The 11,312-nt window shown below is 49.0% G+C and overlaps 1 protein-coding gene across 2 annotated transcripts in view; it reads right to left on the bottom strand.

Moving 5' to 3' along the window:
* Window positions 1-303: 303 nt before the first annotated feature.
* Window positions 304-11,312, bottom strand: part of KATNBL1 (katanin regulatory subunit B1 like 1) — a 175,929-nt gene continuing 164,920 nt past the window's right edge. For both annotated transcript variants that reach the window (XM_069638401.1, XM_069638402.1), the window contains 2 exons: window positions 10,445-10,538; window positions 304-816 (listed from right to left, as the gene is read on the bottom strand). In XM_069638401.1, the coding sequence (XP_069494502.1) occupies window positions 784-816; window positions 10,445-10,538 (127 nt within the window). In that variant the 3' untranslated portion in view covers window positions 304-783. The remainder of the gene's footprint in view (window positions 817-10,444; window positions 10,539-11,312) is intronic.

Genomic DNA, 11,312 nt, shown 5'->3' with positions numbered 1-11,312 from the left:
GCAGTGCTTGGAGAGCAGCAAGGACATACGCACAGTTGTTGGAACCCTTTCTCTAGAACACTTGGGTTAGATTATAAATGGATTGAAAAACGTGTGCAGGTCCCTGGAGATCAGATCGAAAAGGAACTTCCAAAAACTAGTAGGACACATCGAGATACTTTGGGGTACTTTGTGGATTCAATCTGAGACCGTGCCAGACATTTGCACTGCACTATGATTGGGAAGAGCAAGGGCACCCAAACAAATGGCCAGAGTGCGCTAGAAAGCAGCAACATTGGGTGATAAAGGCGCTGCACATAGGTGTACAAAGTGCAAACCAAAGTGTCTTTAATATTAGGATTAAGGTCTAACAAAAATAAACAAACACCATCCAAGAGGTCTCTTGTCCATGATCCATAGTTGCAGTGTTTAGTGCTCTTCCCTGATCAGTGTCTGGAGTATTTCAGTGACTTGAGATTCAGTCCAACGTCGTCAGATAGTGCCCAGCCCCCAGTATATGTGCCACAACAGGGTCCCTGGGCCTTCACGATGCCTGTCCAGCAGCAAGGAGAAGGGCTTTCTGCAAAACGTCTGTCCACAGGAAGCAGTCTTTGTCCAGAGACTTGTGTAAGCCTTTTGGAGGCAGGATCTCTGGAGAGAGCTCTAAACACCTCAGAAGGCCGGGCTATCTCCATCTCAGTAGTGGACAGCGTGTCTTTAGTGGTGCGAGACCGCCATTGCAATATGCTCCGGGCCCAGTGCAAAATCCCACAACATCTAAAGGGCGTCTCATGTAGGCCTTGCTCAGTGTAGCTGCAAAATATACACCTCGACATCCTGGGAGAAAGAAAAGAAGTGTTAATAAGACAGGCTCTCTCCTACTCCAACCCACACACATTGTCCAAATACCCTGGCACAGGGAAACCTATAGGCATGCCCTTCGCATAAACGCTTACACAAGTCTCCAGGAAGACGCATTTGATGGCGCAGTGGTGAGGAGTTTATTGGTGTAGGAAGACTTCTACCCGGTGTCAGACTGGTTTGTACATCTGGTTTTCCATGTTTTCACTTTGTTGGAAACATTTCTCTCCCACTGAAACATGACAACTACTGCTATTAGTGAAATATGGCCGTGCCCTCAGGGAGGGTTGTGGTAATACTTTCAGAATAAGATGATTCGGCCAAAATGACAATCCAATTTACCTACCCCGCCAAAAGACCTAATATACATAAAACAAAAAGTTTGAACCTTGTGGTATGTATTTTAGGTTCACGGAAGTGAAAGGGAAGTGGCGTCGCAGGGACCAGCGAGCCTGAAAGAAAGGTAAGTAGGGGGGTGTGCGGTTAGTGGTTCTTTAGATTTGGGGATGTTTTACATTGAATGACTGAATGGGAAATGTACGAGCAATTTTGCATTATGTAAATTTCTCATTCAGTCGCGGTTATTTCTGCCGCGGTAAAACACCAATTCGAATAAGAGGGGCTACACCAGGCGTTCACCCCCTGTTCACAGGTCTCTTACTGAACCAGGCAGCCAACAAGAAATGCCCTGATGGTCAACAGTAATTGCAGGTGGGTGGCAGGGAGGAGACAATATTAAACTAAAGGCAACAAGACAAAATGGTTAGATTGTACAAACACAAATTGAGTCCAACCTAAGAACTACAGGGTCACTCGATCCAGTCCCTACTGTAGAAAAGGCACATCAGAACGTTTTTTACTGAACTGTTTAATATGGCATGGCGGCTGTGGTGTCTTGCCCTGCATTCTGTTGGTTTGGAGGGGGAGTGGGGTTTGGGGGCCGTGAGGATGGGGGAGATGGGATTTGAAACAAACACTTAAAAAAAAAAGTGGAACAAATGTGCATTAAAAAAAAACTAGGAACCCAGGGCCACAACGCCTTATATGAATAGCACAACCTAGCGCCATTTCAAAAAATATTCACAAAAGCTTCCCAAAAAAATGTAATGACCACGTTAAATTTTCCGTTTAAGTTTTGGAAGGTTCCAGCAAGGGGCAGGTAGACCCAAAACTTGCCTTTCCCATTTAACTTCTGAAATGGATAAACGTATCCCAGTTGTAATCGATGGGCTCACCCAAACTGTTGAAGGACACACCTGCCACGCTCTGGACCACAAATTCCAGAAAGGAGGTAAAAGAGTGGCTAAGAGTCAGCCACTGGTGTTTTGGGAGGTGGGGGGTGGGGGGTAAGTAACATTCCTCGACAAGTACAGCCATTGTGGCTGGCATTCAGTGGGGCTGCAGACCCTGTGCAAAGACATGTTGCAAGAGTCTTGGCCGCTGTCTCCCTGACCGTAGGCAGGTTTGGGGGTAAGGGTAGTCAAAAGCAAGGGGTGCAATATGGCCGTAAAACAGTTTAAAAAAAAAAAGGTGTGTGCAGGGACCAGCAGCAAGTTGGGCCAGGCCTGCAGGCAACAGCCAAGTAGTGGGCATGAAGCCAGTTCTAAAACCCTGTTGCTGCCCAACAAGTGGCCAGCGCCTCAGTCCATGGCATGCCCAAAGGGCACCAAGACCATGCTGGAGGCAAGGTTTCACTGGACACGTTGGGTGGCTTGGCACGGCTTAGGGGACCAGCGAAGGCAATGCCTGCCTGTGGAAAGGGGCTTAAATCCACATGCGGACCATCAGGTTAAAAATAGCCTTGGGACTTTTCTTGGGTACGCGGGGCCAAGGGCTTTACCATGCATAAGAAGCCAACTGCCATAACCAGTGGACTTGTTCCCATTCCCCCCCACCCCTGCCCTCCCACTGAAAATATCGCATTTCTACTACAAGGCATTTTGATATAATTCTGCAAAAGTGGCCAAACAAAATCTACATAAAACTCTGTCTTTGGGAAGTCCCGATGTTCTGTGGGTCGGCCACAGTTCTAGGCAGGAATGCTGTGCAAAAACCCAGGATGGATTTACACCAAACCTGCACAAGAAGCTGGGGTCTGCCTCCATTCACCTGCCTCGCTTCAACAACACTACAGCCAGCAGTACAAGAAGTGGACAAAATAAAGAGCATGTCTTCCGGATATTTAAAGATTTGTGGATAAACAAATATGAATCCAGGAACTTGGCATTGACCATTTTCCAATCAGTTGAGAAGGGGGTTCACAGCTACCACACGGCGCATGTCCTACACCCAATGGGGACACGGTCAGGATAGAGGAGCGTAACATGACCTTTTATAGGGAACCCAGGGGCAGAGGCATGTAAATCAATGCAGGATCTGAAGCCTGGCGTGGAACTGCAGGAAAAAGCCATTTTGAGATGCTTATAACCATGTCCACCAGGGAAGGGATTGCTTTTAACATGTGTATGTATATGTAGAACACTGCTCTTTTGATCTCAAAACAGCATACAATACATAAGAAATCAGGTGTGACGGGAAGCAGTGAGCTGCCTACAATGGGGAGAGTTTGAGGGACATTCTGATCAGGTTCTAGAGGGGAGTAAATGAACAGTCATTGGGGGCAATACATCGGTGGGACATACATAGATTAACGACAACCAACATTGGACATGTTTAAGTGCAGGCAGGTGGCTGAGGCCACCAGGATTTCCAAAAAGCTTTCTTCAACCCTAAATGAGTCACTTGTGGATAGGTGGCTTCAGCTCCCAACAGAAGATGAATGGCGATGAGCGGGGGGGAGGGGGGGGGGGTTAGGCAAAACTGTTAGTGGTTACTTAGTGCTCCAGCAGAGGTGAATCCTTGCTGTAGATGGGAATAGTTTCTTACCTGTAACTCCATTTCTCCAGCATTGGTATCTTTCATGGATTCACATGCTTAGAATATTCCCCGTCGTCAGACTGGGACCCCTCGGTACACATATATAGCCTTTTCCAATAGGAAAACTTCCGACACTTTTGTGTCCTATCTACGTCCTTTTAGGACCCGCCTACGCATGCTCCGTAGGCCGTCCCAGTATAAGAGGCCCACCCCCGCGGCTCCCCTTCAGATTTCGGCCCCTCCAAAGTAGGAAGGGTTAGACTTATCAATCAAATACATTACATTCCGGGGAGGTTGGCGGGCGCATGTGAATCCATGAAAAATACCAATGCTGGAGAAATGGAGTTACAGGTAAGAAACTATTCCCTTCTCCAGCATTGGATCTTTCATGGATTCACATGCTTAGAATAGATTGTATAGCAGTAACACTTGAGACGGCGGTGAGAATGTAATGTAATATACCCTCAACATACTACACAATGCATATGTACAGTAGGAATAAGTTACCCCAAATAACCTTACCCACATAAAATAAACTGTCATTAAAAGGTAGACAACCGATTCTCCACAGCGTGGAGCTTACCTTACTGAAACAGATGGCGCAGGACAGCTCTTCCCATCTGCACCTCGTCCGCATGCTGCCTGGCAAGGCAGTAGTGGCGGGTAAACGTGTGGGGCACTGACCATGCCGCAGCTTGGCATATGTCCGTCAACGGAATTCCTGCCCATAAAGCTGTTGAGGAGGAGATCGATCTTGTAGAATGGGCTCTAGGATGTCCTTGCAGTGGCCTTCCGGCCGTAGAGTGACAAAACGCAATCGTCGATGAGACCCATCGAGCCAATCCTTGTTTAGAGATTGCTTTTCCTCTCGTCGACGGACCATACGCGACGAACAGTTGTATATTAGACCTGAATTCCTGTGTACGATGTAGGTAAAATTTCAGAGCCCTCTTAACGTCCAGGGTATGAAGAGCTTTTTCTGCTGCCGATGATGGTGTGGCGAAGAAAGTAGGGAGAATAATGGACGAGTGTTTGTGATACACTGTTGGAACTTTTGGGACGAACATAGGATTAGTTGCCAGGACTACTTTGTCCTTAAAGAATCTTAGGTATGGCGGGTCTACGACCAGCGCTTGCAGTTCCGAGATTCTTCTAGCTGATGTGATAGCAATCAAGAATGCCAACTTCCACGAAATGAATTTTATGTTGGACGTGGCCATAGGCTCAAAAGGCGGTTTCATTAAGCCTGCCAACACTGTTGAGACTCCAAGTCGGGGGGAAACGTTTTTCCGGGGGAAAAGCTCGAAATAAACCCCTCATGAAGTGTTTTACAAGTCTGTCGCTAAATAGAGGAGACTGCCTTTTCCTTGTGAACCTCGAGATGGCCACCAGGTGCACCTTTATCGATGTGAAGGATAATCCCCTCTCCGCTAAGAGGGGCAGGTAAGGTAGAACTTGTTCCGGCGTCACCGACAACGGTTGTAGGCCCTGTTGTCGCCTACACCATTCACAGAACCTCCGCCACTTATAGGAGTAGGATTTGTTTGTAGAGGGGGCTCTAGCCGCTTGTAGAATTTTTTGACAATCCTCTGAAACGTCTAAAGCACCGAAATCCGAAAAGTCAGGAGCCAGGCTGTAAGGTTGAGACTGTCCGGGTCGTGATGCCACGCCGTGCCTTTTTCCCGGGATAGTAGGTTCGGGGCTTTGGGAAACCCTATGGGATGTTCCAGCGACAGGTGAAGCAGGTCGGAGAACCACGGTTGCCTTGGCCAGTATGGTGTCACTAGAATTACCCGGCAATTGTATCTGCGTATCCACTGTATTGTCCTCCGTATGAGGGGGAAGGGGGAAAAGCATAGAGGAACATGTCCGTCCATGGGAAGGAGAATGCCTCCCCCCTGGAGCCCTCTTGAGGCCATCTGCTTGCGAATTGCTCGCATTTCTTGTCTTTGGTCGCGAAGGCGTCCAGAGGGGGGTGACCCCATTTCTCGAACACTTTCATCAGGTGAACTGTGTCCATTTCCCACTCGTGTATCTGGGCCATGCTTCTGCTGAGGGAGTCTGCTTGGGAGTTCCTCACTCCTGGAAGGTGATGAGCCACGATGGAAATTTCGTGCTTTAATGCCCAATGCCATGTTTTCTGGGCTTCTATGGAAAGAGTTCTTGATCGCGTCCCTCCTTGTTTCCTCAGATAAAACATGGCCGTTGTATTGTCGGTCAGTATTCATACTTGCGAGCCCTTGATGTGTGGTAGGAATGCCTTCAAGGCCCATCGTACTGCTCTGAGCTCTAACACGTTTATGTGTAGGAGTGACTCCGTTGGAGACCAGCGACCTTGCGTTTGGAGAGCACCCATGTGAGCTCCCCATCCGGTTAGGGACGCATCCGTGACTATGGTTCGCTGAAACTCCGGCTCCTGTAGGGGTACGCCGTTGTTCAGATTGTGGAAACTCTGCCACCACTGAAGGGTCCGAAGCAGCTTGCCGTCGTCGATGGTTATCTTGTCTGACCACGATCCTTGAGCCTGCGTCCATCGGTCCGCGAGGAATTCCTGGACTGGCCTCATGAATAGGCGACAGTTTTCCACCAGATGGATGCAGGATGCCATGGCCCCTAGGACCGAAACGTATTTTCTCACTGAGATCTTGGTGTTTCGCCGTAGTCGGCATGCTTGTTGATCGAGTCTTGAGGTTCTGTCGAGAGAAGGTTTCACTAGCCCTAACTGGGTCTCGAACTGTGCCCCCAGGAATACCAGCGATCTCGATGGCTGCAGAGAGGATTTTTCGAAGTTTATGGCGAATCCCAGCTGTTGTAGAAGCTGCATGGTGGCTTGTAAACTTGTGTTGGTCGACGCTGGGGAGGATCCCCTTACCAGCCAGTCATCGAGGTATGGGTATACATGGTGGCCTTGCTTCTTTAGCCAGGCCGCTACTGGAGCCAGGCATTTCGTGAGTTCTGGGGGAGGTCTTGAGCCCAAAAGGAAGAACCGTGAAATGGTAGTGAGTCCGCCCTATTACAAATCTTAGGAATTTCCTGCGTTTCCGACGCATTGGAATATGGAAATGCGCGTCCTGTAAATCCAGGGACGCTAGAAAATCCCCCTCTTGAACGGCGCGGATCACTTCCTGCAGAGTGCGCATCTTGAATTTTTGGCTCTTTAAAGACTTGTTGAGATCGCGTAAGTCTAAAATGGGACACCATTTGCCGTTCGGCTTTTTTACGACGAAATATCTTGAGTAGACTCCTTGACCTCTCTGTGATGTTGGAACTAATTCTATTACGCCCTTTGCTAACATGAGTTACCTCTTGTTGCAGTATCTTCAGATGGGAATGAGCGGTGAACGCAGGTGGAATTTGCGGAGGGCTGTGTTTGAATTGTAGAGCGTGTCCGTTTCTTATAGTATCCAGCACCCATTGATCCGTCGTTATTCGTTCCCATTCGTCGACATATGTTGAAACTCTTCCCCCCAGAACGGTGTGTTGTATGTCACTGCTGATCTTTATTTTGCTGGTCTCTCGACGACGACGGATATGATGGTCTTTTCCTGGAAGTTCCGGCGACGGTTTGCCGTTTGGGAGGCACGTCTGTATCCCTGGGAGGGGTGAGCTGATCTGCCAAAGGATCTGTCTCCAGATGCAGAGAATCTTGAATTACCTGAAGCCCCTCTAAAAGGGACGAAAAGACTTGTAGTTTCTGCCACTCTGGAGGGCACCCAATGAACGTGCCGTGTCTGAGTCCTCTTTCATTCCCTTTAGGGCTTCGTCCACCTTCTCACCGAAAAGAAGGTCTCCCTCAAAGGGCATATCTAAAACTTTGTATTGTACTTCTGGCCTGAAGTAGGTACACTTAAGCCATGACTGTCAACGTAATACGACCCCATTATTGACTTGCTTGAAGCCTGACTCAGCGAAGTCCACCGCGATGTTTATTGCGTGATTTGAGGCTTCCTCACCTTCTCGGACGAGTAACATCGCTGCCTTCCTATGCTCTTCCGGAAGATGATCAAGCAACGGAGCTAGCCTGTGCCACATCTCCCTATCGTATCTGGCAACAATTGCTAGAGAGTTTGCAGCCTTTACTGTGGTCGCTCCCACGGATAGCACTTTTTTACCAAAGGCATCTTGGCGTCTCGCTTCGTTCTCAGGAGGAGTCGCGCACTTGTGCTGGGCCTTCGCCTTCCTCGCCGCTGCCGCCGACACCACCGAGTCTGGCGTTGGTTGGGAGGATAAACTCTTGGGGGTAGACTCTGGAGCCTTAAACTTTTTTCCAGGCGTCCTTTCACTGCCGGCTCTGAAAACGGGTGACGCATTGTCTGCAACCCCTCCTTCCATACATGGTCTAGTATTGGTATTGAGAACACAGACCTCCTTCTCTTACCCATGTGGTCGAACAAAAAACAGTCCTTTTTCTGTTCTTCCTGGGACAAACCAAATTCTTTGCATGCCTTCTCCATCATAGAATGGAATGACGCAATGGGCTTCTAGGGGTTTCCAACTCCACCTCTGACTCCCAGGTTGGATCCCTGGAGGGGGATGATGAGATATCCGACATGGCTCCCCTGTCAGACTCCGAATCTGGCAGCTCACCTTCCTCTTGTGCCAGCGCTGAGATTGGCGTGCGTCGGTTGAGGGGACGGGCCCGGCTCGTCGACGGGTGACTGTGTTAGGTTTGCCTGAGGTAGTCTCTGGTCCAACGACTGAAGCGTGGACAGAATTTCCAACGACAAAACAGATTGAGGATTGAGAAGAGGGGCAGATACCGGTATAACGGATCCCCTCGTCGACGACTTGTCAGCCACTCGTAGCCCTAGGTCTGCTGGGCCAGCTATTCTCTCATTCTCGTCCTCCGAGGACAGCAACACAGCCTGTTCTTGTAGTAAAGTATCCGGGGGGGATCGGATCAAAAATTTCAGGCCTCCAGGCCTCCTGTAGAACCCCCGTCGACGAGGCCATCGTCGACGTCGTTGTCGGTGGGACGGTGGATGCCACCTGCGTAAGTGGCAGGGTGGAGGCCGATGACTGGGCCGCCGTCGACGACGGTGAGTTAGCAGGTGGTTTTGGCGGTCCCGCCTTTTCCACACTTGGCTTGCTTTTACTCGACTCTCGACTCGTGGTCGATCTATGATGATCGCCCGAGGAGGATTTCCTTTCCTTTTCATGCTTTTTTGATGAAGATGATTTCTTTGACGAAGAGTCTCTAGTTGAGTGACTTCCAGACGACTCTTTTTCCGTCGGTCGAGATTTCTTCACCAGTGGTTCCGACGAGGTAGCGCGGCGTGATGTTTTCGCCGATTGTGTGGAGCCTACCTCCGAAGGGGGGTATGCCCCCGCTCCCTCATTCAGCCATGCCACCAGTCGTCGACTGCGGTCTTTGAGGGTTTTTTGAGAAAACCCTTTGCATATGTCGCAGTTATCCGCCGAATGATGAGGGTGGAGGCAATATATACAATCCATATGTCCGTCCCCCTCGTAAACTTTATTGAAGCCGCACGTCGCGCATGGGCGGAACAGCGCTTTTCCTGGCACGGAGGACATTTTCTGTACTCAAATTCCAGTAATGCAACCTTGTACAAAATAGTAAGACAACGCGAGGAGATCCCACTACTTTGGAGACGGTTGAAATCTAAAGGGGAGCCGCGGGGGCGGGCCTCTTATACTGGGACGGCCTACGGAGCATGCGTAGGCGGGTCCTAAAAGGACGTAGATAGGACACAAAAGTATCAGAAGTTTTCCTATTGGAAAAGGCTATATATGTGTACCGAGGGGTCCCAGTCTGACGACGGGGAATATTCTAAGCATGTGAATCCATGAAAGATCCAAAGCTGGAGAAAGAGGTGATCTGAGGGAAGGCACTTGGGGACCTTTTTCTGTATCCCTTCAGTCCCCCCTTCTAGCACTCACGTCTGCACTTCCTTGCACTTGCCACTAGCTGGCTATTTATGTGTCATATTTATTCCACTTCCCATGTACTGCACTTCCCCTCTCCCTTCCCCCTTTCTCCCCCCCCTTCCCTTCCCTTCCCTTCCCTGGCGCAATCTGAATGACACCTGGCCTAGTAGGATCGTTGTTTGTCCTCCCATTGCCCCCCCCCCCCCCTTGCCTCGTCGCGCCTTGAAACACTTGTGTATAGGCGCGTTATAACGCCATATCATATCATGGCGCGATTTCCCAACTTTGTACGAACCACAACCTCATGGTGCTCATAGAGACCAAATGAAGACTCTCTGCAGTGCAAGGAACATGTTCTGATTCATGCCGGCTAAGGAGCGGCAGCCTTAGCCTAGACATCTTCAAAATACAGAAGCTGGTCCAAGATTGGTTACTACAGAGAATGTGTACCCAGCGACTGATGGCAAACATCACTTCTTACGAAATAGAACCCAGATGTCCGTAGTGGACCTCCAAACAGACTTCATTCCAGACACCAAAGGATCCCACGAACCCAGTCTCCATGCCCACGAGGCATGGCTTTGGCTGCAAATACACTATACCCACACGTTTCAGATCTAGCCCTGGGGTTTCCACAGAGCCAGATAAAAGAGGGGAAGAACATTTGACACAGTCCGCTCCCATCCCCATGTACACCGCACTAGGATTCTGAGGTAGACACTTCCATTGTGTATTAGCGCGCTTGGGTTCTTTAGCATAGCCCTCCTCCTGTGACAATTACTTTCCAGGCACACGAGTAAACCGCTAACTTCTGCCCAAGAGTGCAGAGCCCATTTACCTTGGCAAGATTTCCTGTATATCCTGGTAACAAGCATATGCGGCGTCCGTGCTCCCATAGGCTTTTCAGTTGATGTCGTAAAATAAGAATATTTCTGAAAAACACAATGTTGAAGAGCAATTCACAAACTGGTTTAAAGCAAATGTAATAATTCTGAGTAAGGAGACCAGCTGAAAATTAACCAAATATATCGAGCAGGGCCTGTGCCAAAGGCCACAGTAACTGAAAAGCTTGGCAGGATAGTAGAGTACCCGCATACAAACTCAACCCGCAACATGCCAGGAGAAATAACACCCTATTGACTACCAGGCAACGGGAGACAGCAGACAGTCAGAACCTGGAGCAAGCGGCCTCAGCATCTAATCGTTGTTACATACGAATAGGTACCACATGAGATCGTATGATAGGTTATTTATAACACGCTTAATACCAGAGGTTCTCTTAAGCATGCATCCGGGGATTGAACCTGTGTTGCTCCGTGTCGTCTTGCTTCCAAGGCGAGCATGTTGCCTCTCAGCTATCCTCCCCATTCATGGAGGATTCTCTTAGTAAAATAGAACAGGATCTGAACCAACAAGCTCAACCATTCCATTCTTCTGGCTTACAAGTACTTGACGTCAATACAAAAGTCGATTAAATTGAAGTAGTTCCACAAAAACCTTTAGCGTAAAAATAAATATGAATCAGAGCAAGAGTAATTTACCTAAAATGAGCATGAAGCATAGCGGTTCCATATTCGCTGTGTCCCTTTGTGGCATGCCGCCATTGACAGGTGAAGTTACTGGCCCATAACAGTCGTTTACCAGCATTTTGAATATTTCCTGCCCCCTCATCTCCCCCCCGTTGCCCACAATCATGTTGGGACCTA

Source organism: Ambystoma mexicanum, chromosome 14 (assembly GCF_040938575.1).
Source record: "Ambystoma mexicanum isolate Mex_15411 chromosome 14, UKY_AmexF1_1, whole genome shotgun sequence".
Lineage (NCBI taxonomy): Eukaryota > Metazoa > Chordata > Amphibia > Caudata > Ambystomatidae > Ambystoma > Ambystoma mexicanum.
The sequence above is the reverse complement of the archived record's forward strand: the minus strand, read 5'-3'. Positions and strand labels throughout refer to the sequence as shown.